The sequence below is a fragment of the Desmodus rotundus genome, chromosome X (genome assembly GCF_022682495.2).
Source record: "Desmodus rotundus isolate HL8 chromosome X, HLdesRot8A.1, whole genome shotgun sequence".
In the NCBI taxonomy this organism is placed as follows: Eukaryota; Metazoa; Chordata; class Mammalia; order Chiroptera; family Phyllostomidae; genus Desmodus; species Desmodus rotundus.
In genome coordinates, this window is record NC_071400.1 from 57,832,191 (window position 1) to 57,849,907 (window position 17,717).

General features: G+C 39.7%; 1 protein-coding gene across 8 annotated transcripts in view; it reads left to right on the forward strand.

Annotated features, from left to right (window-relative positions):
* The window catches only part of MTM1 (myotubularin 1), a 145,857-nt gene that overhangs the window by 42,123 nt on the left and 86,017 nt on the right, over positions 1–17,717 (forward strand). For 6 of the 8 annotated variants that reach the window (XM_024551090.4, XM_024551092.4, XM_045188179.3 and 3 more), the window contains exon 4: positions 1,565–1,659. The exons of the other annotated variants lie outside the window; for them this stretch is intronic. In XM_024551090.4, coding sequence (XP_024406858.1) covers positions 1,565–1,659 — 95 coding nt within the window. The remainder of the gene's footprint in view (positions 1–1,564; positions 1,660–17,717) is intronic. 8 annotated transcript variants of the gene reach the window in all.

The window sequence follows — 17,717 nt, forward strand, 5'->3', positions numbered from 1 at the left end:
AATATAGAGCGAACTCTGTGCATTACTTTCTTAATCAGAGTTCTTTCAAGAGCTTCATGCTCTCCAGCCCAATTATATGTTTTTCTACATACCAAAGATAGAATTCTTTTAGAAGAAATGTGGACTGTCTCTTGAAAGTTACTTTTTGGAGTGATAAGCTCTCACGGCTTGAGGTTATAAGAACAAAATGATCTTAAGGTTTTCTACTCTTATGATGTATACTTTAAGTCTCAGTGTTATCTTTGAAATACAGACCTTAATGGTTTATATGTTTCATTGCCAAATAACTGAAGTTAGTAGTATTTATGTAACAATTTTATTGTTGACTTATTTTTTTATGATAAATTTATACTAACAGGTAGGTGTCTACTTTGGAAGGACCAGATTATTCTGGTTTAAGAATAAAGAAGCATCTGACAGCTTCTAAGCCAAGAGCCAATATTGTGGGCTTTCACATTTTACTGAAGGGTTGATGCCCTCTCAGATTCCCATATAATTGGTGGTGATATAGTTACCATTATTTCAGGAAACCTTTTGGTTTATTGATTAAGATCTTAGTTGTTTAGCTTAAACGGATAAGGCATGGTACTGATTAGATTAAGGTCATAGAATATGGTGCTTTTGTGAATTAGTTAGCCATGAACCAGGAGGAACTATTGCATATCCACAGATTTGCAAGCATGATCCTAGTCTTGAAACCATTTCAATTTCTGGATAAGAGAAAAGAGGATAGGTTACTTTTGGTGGTCTTCATCTATGAAATTTTGGTGCTCTGTATCAGTGCCAGAGCCTTAACTGGAATGTAGTAACTGAATTAGCATGAGGTAGCCTTATTGGATATTTTTCATTTAGCACGTGAGGAGAAAGGGATTTCAAACTTGTTTTAAAAAATTAAAAGCCATTAACACATTCAAGGACATCTGTAGAAGATAAAAGAAGGACCTTTACTTTTTTATAATAACTTAACTCTCCTAATTTAGTTTCTCCTTATGTTTGATCCTATCAAAGATCTCTGGCAATCTATTGTATATTATTTAAATATTTGAAATCTAGCTCAACTCTCATCTGGACTATTAAAAGAGAAAAAAGTAGACTATAGAAGCATCTCTACTCCTGGTATTCACTTATTAAAAGCATCACAATTTTCGGGTGATTAGAGGTTGGTAAATCTCAAATCCTATCTGGTGGTTAGTCTCTGAGACTGTCCTGTGGGAACTGCAGTACTCTGGTTTAAGCAGCTCAGTAGTTACCTTTATAATCTGCTGAAGGTAGCAGCAGCAATACTCTCATTCACTTCTGCTCTCCAGTTGTTATCACCTTGCCACGGGTAGTGACAGCATTGTGGGCAAGCTCAAGGAACACTGCTAGTGCCTGGAGGTGACATGCGGCCCCACTAGACCTAGCATGGTAATGCGGAAACATTGCCAGTGCTTGTTTTCAGTCTTTTCAGTGATTTTTTTATTGTAGTTATTCTTAGCCAAAGAGTTGATATTAATTAGTGCCATTTGTTGTGTATCTTGGTATATATTTCCATTATTTTAGGGTACTTTTTTTATCTTAATAGACAAAGAAGTTATTTACATATGTCCTTTCAATGGCCCCATTAAGGGAAGAGTTTACATCACAAATTATCGTCTTTATTTAAGAAGTTTGGAAATGGTAAGTAGAATCTAAGACCATAAAGATGACCCTAACTGTTAAAGATAATGCTGAACTGTTTCTCTTCTACCTTGCAAGATTGACTGTGGATCAGATTAACATGGGGGATATATTTGCTTCTCAGTTCTTAATTTTTGACTTATGCAAAGCTTATTTAATACTAACACCTGTATATATAGGAATAGAATGAATAAAAAAAATAAGAAGTTTTATCTCTCATAATAGTGGGGAGGGGTTGGTAATTGTACCCATGTGCTGGTTTGGAGAAATTAGGTGTAGAACAGTGGTTCTTTGGCAAAAGCACAGAGGAAAATCACCTGTGAAACTTAAAAATACCAGATGCCTGCCCTGGCTGGTGTGGCTCAGTGGACTGAGTGCCAGCCTGCAAACCAAAGGGTTGCCAGTTCGATTCCCAGTCAGGGCACATGCCTGGGTTATGGGCCAGGTCCCCAGTAGGGGGCATGTGAGAGGTAAACACACATTGATGTTTCTTTCCCTCTCTTTCTCCCTCCCTTCCCCTCTGTCTTAAAAAAAAAAATACCAGATGCCTTAAATGTACTGTATCAGAATTTCCAGTCCTGTGGTCCAGGCACAGTTGTAATTTTTAAAACATTGCAGAGTAGGATGCTGATGTGAATCCCTAGTTCAGGCGCACTGCTCTAGAACTTTGCAAGTGTTCAATCACAAAACATCAGGTAGCAGTTTAGAACTAAGCTGACTATGGTGTGTCTTAGTGTCACTCTACCTTTTCATCCTACAGCCGTGAAATGCTTGCCACAGCATTTCAAAGAATGTTCCATTGATGAAACAATGAGATGGAGACAATGTGCTCCAGAAGGGAAAGGAGGAGTGAGTAGCTGCTGTGGCTGCCATGAAAGGATCTATAGTAGATGTGGTGGGTCATCATTGCCCAGGCTGGCCTGAAGGGACAGCTTTATTTTGATGAGATGGACCAGGGGGTAGTAAATAGGTCCAGGGTATACGGAAGAGAGCTCAACAGTAACTTACATACAGGAGACGTTGAGACTACTGGGAATATCTCACTTTTGTTTTATTGCTTTTTACCCTACAGTTTCTTCAGGACAGTTCTAATCTAGATTAGTTTGCCTCTTGATTTTTTTTAATGTTCAGCATTGTGTCCAAAGTCTAAAGAATGCTGTTTATTACTCTTGTTGCCTTAGTTGTGGGAGTCCACTTCTATAGAGTTCATAGACCCACAGGGTTCTGAGATTGGGTATTTCATTTATGTGACTCTATTCCAGCTTCTAAGTAAGTTTGGAGCTGAACAGATGTTCCTTGTTTTCCAAAATGCAGAAGGAGTCTGGAAATTAACAGAGCAATGAGCTGGATGTCAACCCTTGGGAACAATTGGCAGCAATTGTATAATTATTTAAACCTAGAAAAGAAAGAAAGCATTCGGAGTGTTATTCTCATTGTCTTAGTTACATCAAAGCATATGACAGACCCTGACAGAGAAATACAGGCCGAAATGTGGCAGGCGGTGCACTTAGATGCAGTTACAGACTGTGAATTAAAGGTTTGATCCCAACCAGGAAAGGTGGTTGTTCACGTCTGTAGTGCAGGCCCTTTGTCTCCACTGTTTCTAATGCAGTGCAAATTAGCACATAAAAGTGTGTGTGAAAATACGTGAAAAAGAACAAACTAGTCATTGTTCTAGATGACAGAATCGGGGTTGAAAACAGTTTTAATTGACTAGGATTTTGAAGTGAAGCTAATAATAGGAAGTTTAGGACAAATGACATTTACAGTTGTATCAATAAAGGATGGAAGGGGTTGTCTTAATTGGGGTCTACACTTACTTGGCGTAGTAATAGGACATGGTTGATTAAAAAATTAATAGACCTGTAGGCTAAATTAAGAAAAGTATAATAATAGCCAAACAAAATGAGATGGCAGTCCTGTCTGAAGTGTCATGTTCAAATCCAGATGCCATATTTTAAGAAGGAAACTGACAAACTAGAGAGAGTTCAGACATAGAGAACCAGGCTAATGGAGGGCCTGCAGTATGAGTGATGATTGAAATAAATGTTGATCTTTCCTGTGAAGAAAAGAAGACGAAGGGAGATGTGACAGAGGTACCTTGGAATATTTGAAGTGCCTTCTGCAGAGCAGTGATTAGACTCATTCCGTGTAGCTCCTAAGGGTCAAATTGGGACAGATTGAAATATTTTTGTGTGTAGTGGAAAATCATCAAAAATTTAGAATTAATACAAGTGTTATGATGCCTTCACTTTTGAGATTTTAGGCTTGTTGACCAGTCACACATATGCCTGGTTCCATTTTATGCTATAATTGATGATGAACTGGGGAAATTATTTAAACCATGGTGCTGTGACAAGATTGTGTATATTGTGTGACCTCATTGATGTAAAACAAACAAAAACTACCTGTAGAAAAGAGTCCAGAAGGAAATACATCAAACGTTTTAGTACTTGGGGTATTTGGACAGGGGATGGAATTAGGCTTTGTTTTTTCCTTCCACTTGGAAGGAGCATGTAATTCTTTTGTAATTGGGAAAACACTTAGCAAGCTTTATTATGTTTCTATATGGCACCCTAGAAGGTAGGTATTAGCGCTAAATGGGTGAATAAAATGCCCATTTGACGTTGACTTCTAACTTTTTTCTTCTTCCACTAAGTTTTACATGGACATTTTGACTGATTGCCCACAGCACTTAGTCCAAATGTAAAAGCAAGCAGCTAATGGCAGAAAACATAAAGAAAGCCATTTAAGTGGTTATGTAGAAGCCTAAAAGCATAGTCGCCATAGTGTTTCTTACTTAAAGTCCTAAATAAGAGCATCAATTGTCGACGCTGAAGCAAAATGTGAATTTTTTGTGTGTGTTTGACAAAGAGCTATCGTTTCATTGGCATTTTGAAGTGGACGCCGGTTTGTTTCAGATACATAAAGTGTGAGGTCTGACTTGGAGTCAGCTGTCGAAGCACAGTGGTTGTTCCCTTAGATTGTTCCATTATCCTTTTACCCGGCCCTCCTTCATGGCCTAACCCCACCGTTCTGGCCTACATGCTACCTACAAAGTGATCTGTCTTAGACGTAGGCTGGCTAACTTACCTCTCAGTTCCAAAACTCTTGTTGGCACCCTATTCATCCTTCAAAACCCAGCTCAAAAATCTTGTCCTCTGTGAAGCTTCTCCAGCTACCTTTGAAGAAGTGATTCCCTCTCTGTGTCCCCACCACCCTTTTTGCACATCTCTGTGTTAACACTTGTTATGAAACCTTCCCTGGCCACGCTATCTAAACTTGTAATATCCCTTCCCAACACTTTCTCTCTCCCTTCCATGTTTGTTTGTTTCTCCTAAGCTCTTGCCACTATCTCCTATTTTATATATTTCACTGCTTTTGTTCCATATATGTCTGAGCGCGGGGATGCTTGTCTATCCTTTTACTGGTGTACCCTCAGCACATAGAACAGAGCGTGGCACATGAAGGTGCTCAATCAAGCTGAGCTGAATGAATGAATTCTGTCTTATATGCTGCTTTGCCTGTGGTCATAATTAATGGTGAATCCTTTTGGTCCCCTGTGCCTGTTTAGCAGTGTCCACTAGACGGTAGGTGCTCAGTGAAAGTGTATTCGATGAGTGAACTCGAGAGGGAACAGGCCTTCTCACTGTGGTTTGACCACATATCAAAGACTCATAACCACCTTTTGATCTTAAGGGTGCTCAGTAACTTGCCTTGAAGTTGATCTTGTGACTTCAGTAGTGGCCACTTTAGGCATGTAGTACTCAGAAGAGTGCTTCCAGATTCCGTTCTAGGAACATTTTGGGTTCAGGCACTATGGAGGATAAGACAGACAAATCGACCCTTTGTTCATTCATGTTTTCATACCTTTATTGCAGAAACTTTCATTGAGCCCTTTGGTGAACCTAACACCATGCTAGATGAATGATGTGGAGATAAGTAATTGTGATAAAACGTGGAAAAGACTAGAGTAGTGGCATGATACTGTGAGGATATAGGGAGAGGATGATTAAACATGTGATGAGTCATACAGTGCTTTATAGAGGAGGTAATATTTGAACTGAGTCTTTTTAAAAATTTTTATTGTTCAAGTACAGTTCTCTGCCTTCCCCCACACCCCAGCCTAACCCCCACCCCACCCCCGCAACCTCCCTCCCATTTCCACTGCCCCCTCTGTTATTGTCCATGTGTCCTTAATTTTTCCTACAAACCCTTCACCCTTTTACCCTGAAATTCCCTCCACTCTCCCCTCTGGACACAGTCAGCCTGTTCTCAATTTCAGTGTCTTTGGTTATATATTGCTTGTTTGTTTGTTTTCTTGATTAGGTTCCACTTATACATGAGATCATATGTTATTTGTCTTTCACCACCTGGCTTATTTCACTTAGCATAATGCTCTCCAGTTCTATCCATGCTGTTGCAAAGGGTAGGAGCTCTTTCTTTCTTTATACTACTTAGCATTTCATTGTGTAAATATACCATAGTTTTTTGATCCATTCATTTACTGATGGGCACCTAGGTTGCTTCCAGCACTTGGATATTGTAAATTGTGCTGCTATGAACATTGGGGTGCATAGGTTCTTTTGGATTGGTGTTTCAGGATTCTTAGGATATAATCCTACCAGTGGAATTTCCAGGGCAAAAGGCAGATCCATGTTTAGTATTCTGAGGAAATTCCATATTGTTTTCCATAGTGGTTGCACCGGTCTACAGTCCCACCAACAGTGCACGAGGGTTCCCTTTTCTCCACATCCTCTCCAACACTTGTTGTTTGTTGCTTTGTTTATGATGACCATTCTGACTGGTGTGAGGTGGTATCTCATTGTGGTTTTCATTTGCATCTCTCTGATGGCTAGTGATGCTGAGCATCTTTTCATATGTCTCTGGGCCCTCTGTATGTCCTCCTTGGAGAGGTGTCTGTTCAAGTCCTTTGCCCATTTTTTAATTGGGTTGCTTGTGCTAGAGTGGAGTCCTGTGAGTTCTTTATATGTTTTGGAGATTAAACCCATGTCTGAGGTATCATTGGCAAATGTGTTTTCCCATACTGCTGGTTCTCTTTTTATTTTAATACCATCTTTTTTAGCCATGCAGAAGCTTTTTATTTTGATGAAATCCAATTTATTTATTCTTTCCTTTGTGTCCCTTGCTCTAGAGGACACATCAGTGAAAATACTGCTGCATGAAGTATATGAGATTTTCCTGCCTATGTTCTCTTCTAGGACTTTCATTGTGCCATGTCTTATATTTAAGCCTTTTATTCACCTTGAATTTATTTTCGTGTATGGCGTAAGTTGGTGATTGAGTTTCATTTTTTTGCACGTAGCTGTCCAGATCTCCCAACACCATCTTTTGAAGAGGCTGTTTTTGCTCCATTTTATGCTCCTGCCTACTTTGTCAAATATTAATTGACCGTAGAGACTTGGGTTTATTTCTGGGCTCTCTGTTCTGTTCCATTGGTCTATGTGCCTGTTTTTATGCCAGTACCAGGCTGTTCTGATTACAGTGGCCTTGTAATACAGTTTGATATCAGGTATTGTGATCCCTCCTGCTTTGTTCTTCTTTCTCAAAATTGCTGCAGCTATTCGGGGTCGTTTATGGTTCCATATAAATTTCTGAAATATATCTGTGAAATATGTCATCGGTACTCTAATAGGGATTGCATTGAATCTATAAATTGCTTTGGGTAGTATGGCCATTTTGATGATGTTAATTCTTCCAATCCATGAGCATGATACATGCTTCCATTTGTTTCTGTCTTCCTTAATTTCTTTCTTCAGTGTTGTGTAGTTTTCTGAGTACAGGTCTTTTACCTCCTTGGTTAGGTTTAGTCCTAGGTACTTTATTATTCTTGTTGCTCTATCAAATGGGATTTTTGTCCTGATTTCTGTTTCTGCAGTTTCGTTGTTGGTATACAGGAATGCCTTTGATTTCTGAGTATTGACTTTGTATCCAGCTGTTTTGCCAAATTCATTTATTAGATTGAGCAGTTTTTTGGTGGAGTCTGTAGGATTTTCCATGTACACTATCATGTCATCTGCATACAATGACAGTTTTGTTCCTCCTCTTCTATTTGGATGCCTTTTATTTCCTTTTCTTTTCTGATTGCTGTGGCTAGGACTTCCAATACTATGTTGAATAGGAGTTGTGAGAGAGGGCATCCTTGTCTTGTTCCTGATCTTAGTGGGAAAGCTCTAAGTTTTTGTCCATTGAGTATGATGTTAGCTGTAGGTCTCTCATATATGGCCTTAATTATGTTCAGGAATGCTCCCTCTATTCCCACTTTGCTAAGTGTTTTTATCATAAATTGGTGCATTACCTTATCAAATGCTTTTTCCACATTTATTGATATGATCTGTAATTTTTGCCTTTGCTTTTGTTTATGTGATGTATTATGTTTACTGATTTGTGAATATTGTACCATCCTTGCACCCTGAGATGAATCCCACTTCGTCATGGTGTATGATCTTTTTAATGTATTGCTGGATGCAGTTTGCCAGTATTTTGGTGAGAATTTTAGCGTCTGTGTTCATCAGCGATATTGGCCTGAATTTTTTTTCTCTGTTGTGTTTTTATCTGGTTTTGTGTTTAGGGTGATGCTGGATTCATAAAAAGAGTTTGGGAGTCTTCCATCATTTTGGATTTTTTCAAATAGTCTGTGAAGGATAGGGGTTAGCTCTTCCTTAAATGCTTTGTAGAATTCTCTTATGAAACCGTCTGGTACAGGGCTTTTGTGTGTTGGGAGTTTTTGATGACTGCTTCAATTTCGTCTGCTGTTATTGGTCCATTCAGGATTTCTGCTTGTTCTTTATTGAGTTTTGGAAGGTTATATTTTTCTAGAAATTTCTCCGTTTCACCTAGGTTTTCAATTTTTTTGGCATACTCTTCTTTGTAGTAATTTCTTACAATCCTTTGTATTTGTGTAGTATGAGTTGTAATGTCTCCTCTTTCATTTCTAATTGTGTTTATTTGGGTCCTCTCTCTTTTTTTCTTGATGAGCCTGCTTAAAGGCTTGTTGATTTTGTTTATCTTCTCAAAGAACCAGCTCCTGGATTCATTGATCCTTAGAATTGTGCTTATAGTCTCTATGTCATTTAACTCTGCCCTGATCTTGGGTATTTCCTTCCTTTTACTTGCTCTGGGCAGTCATTGTGGTTTTTCCTCGAGTTCTTGTAGGCGTAGGGTTTGGTTGTTTGTTTGAAATGTTTCTAACTTTTTAAGGTAGGCCTGTATTGCTATGAACTTCCCTCTCAGGACTGCCTTCGCTATGTCCCATAAGTTTTGGGTTGTTGTGAGTTCTTTTTCATTTTTCTGCAGAATCTTTTTGGTTTCTTCCCTAATCTCGTTCTTGACCCATTCATTGTTTAATGGCATGCTATTCAATCTCCATGATTTTGTGAGTTTTGGGTTTTTTTGTGTAGTTTTGTTTTCTAGTTTCATTCTCTTCTGGTCTGAGAAAATGCTTGATATGATTTCAATTTTCTTGAACTTGTTGAGGCTTGTTTTGTGCGTTATCATGTGCTCTATCTTTGAAAATATTCCATGTGCATTTCAAAAGAATGGGTATTTTGCTTCTTTGGGATGAAAAGCTCTATATATGTATTATGTAAGTAAGTCCATTTCATTTAGGGCATTGTTCAATGCCACCATATCTTTGTTAATATTTTGTTTGGAAGATCTGTCCATTTTTTGACAGTGGGGTATTAAAACTCCCTAGTATAAGTACATTGCTGTCTATTTTTTTCTTGTAGTCCTCCAAGATTTTCTTTATGTATTTCTGTTCTCCTATTTTGGGTGCATATATATTTACAATGTTTATGTCTTCTTGGTGGATTCTTCCTTTGTGTATTAGGAAGTGACCTTCTGGGTCTCTCTTTATGGCCCTTTTTTTGAAGTCTATTTTGTCTGATGTGAATATTGCTATCCCTGCTTTTTTTCCCTATCCATTTGCTTGGAAAATTTGCTTCCAACTCTTTACTTTCAGTCTGTGTAGGTCTTTTCTCCTCAGGTGGGTCTCTTGTAGGCAGCATATGTGTGGTCATGGTTTCTTATCCATTCAGGTATTCTGTCTTTTGATTGGACCATTTAATCCATTTACATTTAAGGTTATTTTTGATAGGTAGTTATTCATTGCCATTTTTTCGTACCTGTTTCTCTCTCTCTCTCTCTCTCTCCCCCCCCCCCGTCTTGTCCTTCCTTCCTTTCTCTAAGGCAGTCCCTTTAGCATCTCTTGCAGAGCTGGTTTGGTGGACATGTATTCTTTTAGACTTCTTTTGTCTGGGAAGCTCCTTAATTGGCCTTCTGTCTTTATTGATAGCCTTGCTGGGTAAATTATTCTTGGTTGCAGGCCTCTGGTTGTCATTACTTGGAATATTTTTTGCCATTCTCTTCTGGCTTGGAGCGTTTCCATTGAGAAGTCAGCTGCTAACCTTATTGGGGCTCCCTTGTATGTTACTTCCTGTTTCTCCTTTGCTGCCTTCAAGATTCTCTCTTTGTCTTGGAATGTTGCCATTTTAATTATGATGTTTCTTGAAGTGGGCCTCTTTGGGTTCCTCTTGATTGGGACTCTGTGTTTCCTGGATTTGGGTGACTTTTTCTCTCATCAGATTAGGGAAATTTTCCATCATTACTTTTTCAAACAGGTTTTCTATCCCTTGCTGTTCATCTTCTTCTGGTATCCGTATTATATCGATATTATTACGTTTCATGTTGTCCTGCATTTCCCTTAATCCTTCTTTGTTTTCTGTGAGGCTCTTTTCCTTTTGTTGCTCTTTCTGGGTGGTTTTTTTTTTTCCACCTTGTCCTCCAGCGTGCTGATCCGATCCTCTGCTTCATCTAGCCTGGTTTTGATACCTTCTACTGTGTTGTTCAGTTAAGAAATTGTATTTTTCATTTCCTCTTGGCCCGTGTTGATATAGTTTGCCGTGAGTTCTTTGTAGTTTCCCTGTAGTTTTTGGCAATTCTGTGAGCTCCGTGAGCTTCCTGATAACCATTGCTTTGAACTCAGTATCTGATAGTTGACTTGCCTCTATTTCATTTAGCATTCTTTCTGAGACTTCGTTTTGTCATTCATTTGGGGATTGTTTCTTTGTCTTCCCATTGTTTGTGGGACTCTTCTTGTTAGCCTCTGCTTCTTAAATTGATCTGTTCTGACTCACTGGGTTCATGGTGTGAACTTTTATGGTAGAATACCTGTGGGATTTAGTGGTGTTTTTTCCTTAATCTCCTGAGCGTTCTGATCTTGGGCTGTCGTTTATGTTGGCTCTGTGTATGTCTTTAGGTTTTGATTGTTTTGGGGTCTTTCTTTGGTGGGTTCTTCCCACCAGTTGGTTCACTGATGGTGACTTCATCCACCACGTCTTGAGGTCTTGTATTCTGTTGTGTACGTGTGGACAGGTTGTTTTGAAGCTGATTCTTCTGTGTGTACATGGTTTTGAGTCTTTGTTCTCAGTCTTGTTCAGTAGTTTGTTCTTGGTAATTTCTCTGCCATTTTGTTGTATTTCCACATTGTTCCTGGCTTGAGGTTAGTGTGGCTTCTACTCCCTCCTTCACCTTCTTCCGTTGTTATCTGTCGATGGTTCCTTTGTTGGTGGGTTTCCTCTTCCAGCAGGTGTACTGGTGTTCATCGCTCCCACCTTGCAAGTTCTCTGGAGTAGCAAAGTGACATTCATCTCTCTGTCTCTGTTTTTAGGATGACCCTTGTTTGTGTGTAACTCTGGTCTTTTCACAGCTCCAGGTTTTATTGTCTCACCGTCTGATATTTCAATGTCCTCTACAATCTTTGGTCTCCAATCTTCATATACGAGTGAATGCCGTTGGCTGTTCTCTCTGTTCCTCAGAAGATCAGCTAGGTGTTTCACCCATGTGCTGTGGGAAGTGTACTCCACCCCCACCTATCTCGCTGCCATCTTTTATTTGAACTGAGTTTAAAGAACAGCAAGAATTTCCTGGGCTGGAGGGAAAGTGGGAGGAGCTTATCAGGTCGAGAGTTTTTGTATCATATGTATAACAATATGGAAAAATACCATATAATGTGGAAATGGCTTCGTGATCTTCTGGAGCTGGAATATAGAGGGTAGAGGGAGGAGTGGGGAATGGGAAGCAATGAGGCTGATACACGTTACATGGAGAATGACATATCAGATGTGTATTTCAGGAAGAGAAGTCACATTGCAGCACGTATGATGGATTAGGGAGAGAGAGACTGCAGGCAGGAAGTTATTTTAGTTTTCCAGGTAACTACTAAGTGTCTTAATACAGCCATAGTTACAATAGAAAGGGGGGAACAGCTGCAACAGATTCAGGAGGATTCATGTGGCCATTGGAGGTGGAAGTTGAAGAAAAGACTCAAGAATGATTCCTGTGATTTTTTTGTCTTAAATGATTGGATCTGCTCCCAGTCACTCAAATAGACATTATGGAAGGAATATGTTGGAGACAAACCCTGGGAGAAATTAGTCTGAATATGTGGATTTACAGCAGTATAACTACTGGGTGGAAATAGATCAGAAGCAGTCGGAAATGTGACTCTAAAGCTTCCGAAGTTACTAGCATATAAGTATTGGTAAAAACCATGTACATTCACAATATTACTCATGAAGAGATGTGGGCTGGGTGGAGACATGAACATTTTTCCATGATGTGGAGAGAAGAGCCACTGGAGAAAAGAAAGAAGCAGCGATAGAAAATCTGAGAGAGGGTTTTGGTAGAAGCTGGTATAAGAGAAAAATCTCAAGAGAGTGGAGCATGGTGCAAAATATTGCAGAGTTCAAACAATAAACAAACAAAAAGAATGAACTGATACTGTGGATGGTGCCATTAGGAGGCACTGGGAGCCTGGGTTGAACAGATTGTGTGGTGATGCCAGTCTGACTGGTCTCTCTTGCTCTTCCTTCTACCTCCTGGTAGAAGATTTGCAAGCTCCCAGTCCTCAGACACTTCTCTCTATTCAGACTTTGCCCCATGACTTCATCTACTCCCTGGCTTCATTCACTTCTCTGTAGATAACACCACATGTTAACAAAGCTCGAATTTACCAAGCCTTTTCCCACACATTCTCATCCCATCTACAACAGCTGACAGGCAAAGAGACACTGCTACCTAGTACATTCCCTAGTCTTCCCCCACCCCCTGCCCCACCCTTGCTTTGTTTTCTAGAGCTGACCTTCTGTCTTCAGTTTCTCATTTCTTACTACTTGCTGGAGATCCCTCGACTTTCCACCTGGCAGCCCAGACGCATGGCCAAAATGAAATTCTTCGGCTCTTTGTCCCTTCCCAGTTCCTTCCTTTGGCCTTCGTGTTTCTCTTGATGGGGATACTTTTCTTCTATTCGCCCTTGGAATCACTTGTCTAACTTTCTCTGCAGTCTTCACACTTTCTCAGTTCTTACTAGTCCTGTTGCCACACCCCTGTCCAAGGTCTTCTCACCAGCCCCTATCTCCCAGGCCATTGCAGTAACTTCTCTCACTCCATTCTTGCTAGCTCCCTAAGACATTCTCACAATCTTATCATACCTCTGGCTCAGTAACGGTCTGTCTGTCCTTGGTTATAAAGCTTCTCTCCTGCTACTGTTCAGTTGGTTATTCAGGATGATTTTTCTATAATTTAGTTATAATTCTAGTTTTGGCCTGGGAGGTTAGTGTAGCTTCCACCTACTCTGCCACCATCTTGTGTCTCCCCTCAGAAACTCTCATTGGCTCATTTCCTCCTTCATTTCAGATTCCCGAGCCAAGTATTTACAGTCGTCTGTAACCCGCGCCTAACTCACCTACCCTGATTCATCATACCATGCTGTAACCTGACCTCCTTTCCTGAAGTACACATCTGATATGTCATACCATGTAATGTGTATACAGCCTCATTGCCTCCCATTCCCCACTCCTCTCTCTACCGTCTATATTCCATCTCTAGCAGATCTTTCAGCTCCACCCCACACTCTTGATCAAGCTTGTTCCCTAAACAAGCCCTATGCTTTCTCCCCTCTGGACTTTCCTTCAGTCCATTTTCTCCACCTAAAATGTCATTCACCACCCTACTCCCCAACACACACACTTTGAAAAATTATTTTGAAATATTTAAGACAGTTTATAAAGGATAACATAGCCACCTGTGGATCTACCACCCAGCTGAAGAAATCCCATCCCACCTTCACTTCAAAGGGAATTTCCATCCAAAAGTTAGTAATTCTCACTCTTGGTCATTCCATACACCTCTTTTAAAAATAGAATGGAATGTAGGGGATGTATAGGAAGCTAAAGGAATGGAGGCTTTCAAGCCTTCCAAATAAGGAGTTTACAACCCTTGGCAGTATAATTTGTTTCTAGAATTAGGACTGCTGATGAGATGAGAAAAATGTTGTATATACAGTTTTCATTTTCCAGTGATAACTCAGAAACAGTACATTCTTCCTGGATTAAATTCAAGGACAAACCTGTAGTTAGGGTTTTCTCTAAAAGATAGGAACATAGTGATTCAATTCTTCAGGCAGAGTATCACCCAAAGATTCTTGAACACTGTTCCAAGGCCCTCTATAAAGATAAAACACACATTCACTTTTTTTTAGGATTTTATTTATTTATTTTTAGAGGGGGAGGGAGGGAGAAAGAGAGGGAGCAAAACATCAATGTGTGGTTGCCTCTCTCATGCCCCTTACTGGGGACCTGGCCCACAAGCCAAGCATGTGCCCTGACTGAGAATTGAACCAGCAAACCTTTGCTTCTCATTCCGGCACTCAGTCAATCCCCTGAGCCACGTTAGCCAGGGCCACACATTAACTTTTAATCAGCAAGGGTACTTCTATAAGGGACCAGAAGAACGAGTCTGTTTACTTTGTTTTTTGATGGTTTACCAGTGCAGAGGAAGGTCTTGGAGAATCAAGATGGCTGGATAGCCTGCATGTTCGTCAGACTCTCTCAAATATCTGGTTATGAAATGAGCTTTAGACAGATGCCACATAAAAGCTGGGCATCTAACAAGTGTGGCAGCACTTAGATTCCATGATCTGATTGGCTGCAATTTCAGCTGTAAGCCCTGGATACCACCCAGAAGGGAGGCAAAGTTTACATTCCCTTGTGGATATCTCAAAGCCAGGCCTGAATTCCTTCCCAGAGGGAAGGCCCCACCTCTTTATTACAAGTATGAACAAAGAGGTTTCCTGTAGTACTTTCCTTTTCAGGGAAATACATTGGAAACTTTTCAAGATTATTCCTTTTTTTTTTTGGATTCTTCTGTCTAGTGGATATGGTACCTCTTTTCTTTAAAGGAGGTGAAATAATTATTAAAAGACTGGAATAATAAAATATCCTAGTGTATCTGTAGGTAAGAACATTAGTGGGAAGGAACACGGGATCCACACTGTAGGTGTTTTAAACTTCAGTCTTAAATCATCTTATATTGCTGCTGCAAAGTGAATGCTGTTTTGCTGTTTTTAGTTTAAAACAATTCCTACTAATCCCCTAGGTCCCCTTGTCCTAGGGGATCCCAGTTTGCTAATCCCCAAATGTGAGTCTCTGGGAGCTACTTAGCCCTGCTGTTGAAAGTGACATAGTGAATTTAACTAATTATTTCCACTACAAGTTCAGACTTTTAGGACTCAGAAAGGGTCTCATCGCTGCTTTGGCAATTCTTTTAATCTCGAATTCTCGTTACATACCCCATTGCATCAGTGATAAACCCTGCCTGTTCTTTAGTTGATCTCATCTCTTGCTATGTTCAAAAGGTAAAAGTCATCTTTATGGACCTCCTATAAATTCCCTTGTCATCACCTGATGGTGTATGTCTGTTTTCACCCATCCTTTCCTCCTGCTCTCCCATCTCAGAGAAAGGAACTATACAACTTCTTGTCCAAAGCAAATCCCTCTAACTTGAGCCTTTTCTTTATTGTTGTTCAAGTACTGTTGTCTCCATTTTCACCCCACCATGCCCCCCCGCCCCACCCATGCCCTCCTTCCACCCTTGAACCCACCCCCTTTGGCTTTGTCCATGTGTCCCTTATACAGGTTCCTTGATGACCCTTCCCCTATTTTCCCCCATTTCCCCTCTCCCCACTCCTCTCTGGTTACTGTCAGTTTGTTCTTTATTTTAGTGCCTCTGGTTGTATTTTGCTTGCTTGCTTGTTTTCTTGATCAGGTTCCTGATGAAGGTGAGATCATATGGTATTTGTTCCTCACTGTCTGGCTTATTTCACTTAGCATAATGCTCTCCAGTTCCATCCATGCTCTTACAAAGGGTATAGCTCCTTCTTTCCTTCTACTGCATTGCATTCCATCGTGTAAATGTACCATAGTTTTTTGATCCACTCATTTACTGATGGGCACTTAGGTTGCTTCCAGTATTTGGCTATTGCAAATTATGCTGCTATGAACATTGGGATGCACAGGTTCTTTTGGATTGGTGTTTCAGGGTTCTTAGGGTATAATCCCAGCAGTGGAATTGCTGGATCAAAAGGCAGTTCCATTTTTAGTTTTCTGAGGAAATTCCATACTGTTTTCCACAATGTCTGCACCAGTCTGCATTCCCACCAGCAGGGAATTAGGGTTCCCTTTTCTTCACAACCTCTCCAACACTTGTTTTTTAATTTGGTAATGATGGCCATTCTGACCAGTGTGAAGTGGTATCTCATTGTGGTTTTAATTTGCATCTCTCTGATGGCTACTGATGCTGAGCATGTTTTCATATGTCTCTGGGTCCTCTGTATGTCCTCCTTGGATATGTCCTCCTTGGAGAAGTTTCTGTTCAGGTACTTTGTCCATTTTTTAATTGGGTTTTTTGTCTTCCTGGAATGTAGTCATATGAATTCTTTATATATTTCGGAGCTCAAACCATTGTCTGAGGTATCATTTGCAAAAATATTTTCCCATACAGTTGGTTCTCTTTTAATTTTAATGCTTTTTCCTTTAGCCGTGCAGAAGCTTTGTATTTTGATGAAGTCCCATTTGTGTATTCGATCCTTTATGCCCCTGGCTCTAGGGGACATACCAGTGAAAATGTTGCTGCGTGGAATGTGTGAAATTTTCCTATGTTCTCCTCTAGGACTTTTACGGTGCCATGACTTATATTTAAGTCTTTTATCCACCTTGAATTTATTTTTGTGTATGGTGTAAGTTAGAGCTTGAGTTTCATTTTTTTCAATGTAGCTGTCCACATCTCCCAACACCATTTCTTGAAGAAGTTATTTTTACTCCATTTTATGTTTCAGCCACCTTCGTTGAATATTAATTGACCACAGAGACTTGGGTTTATCTGGGTTCTCTGTTCCGTTCCATTGGACTGTGTCTGTTCTTATGCCAGTACCAGGCTGTTTTGACTAATGTGGCCTTGTAATATAGTTTCATATGTGGTATTGTGATCCCCCCTCCTTTGTTCTTTCTCAAAATTACTGCGGCAATTCAGGGTTGTTTGTGGTTCCATATAAATTTTTTAATGTTTGTTCTATGTCTGTGAAATATGTCATTGGTATTTTAATGGGGAGTACATTGAATCTATAAATTGCTTTGGGTATTAAGGACATTTTGATGATGTTAATTGTTCCAATGCATGAACACGGTACATGCTTCCATTTATTTGTGTCTTCCTTAATTTATTTTTTCAGTGTTGAATAGTTTTCTGAGTATAGGTATTTCACCTCCTTGGTAAGGTTTATTCCTAGGTACTTTATTTTTCTTGTTGCTATAGCAAATGGGATTTTTTTCCCCTGATTTCTCTTTCTGATCTTTCATTTTTGGTGTACAAAAATGCCTTCAGTTTCTGTATATTGACTTTGAATCCTGCTCTTTTGCCAAATTTTCTTATTAGGTCGAGTAGTTTTTTTGGTGGAGTCTGTAGGGTTTTCTACATATACTATCATACCATCTGCAAAGAGTGACAGTTTTACTTTCTCCTTTCCAATTTGGATGTCTTTTGTTTCTTTTCCTTGTTTGATTGCTGTGGCTGGGACTTCCAATATTATGTTGAATAGAAGTGGTGAATGTGGACATACTTGTCTTGTCCCTGATGTTAGTGGAAAAGCTTTTAGTGTTTTTCTGTTGAGTATGATGTTGGCTGTAGGTTTCTCCTATATG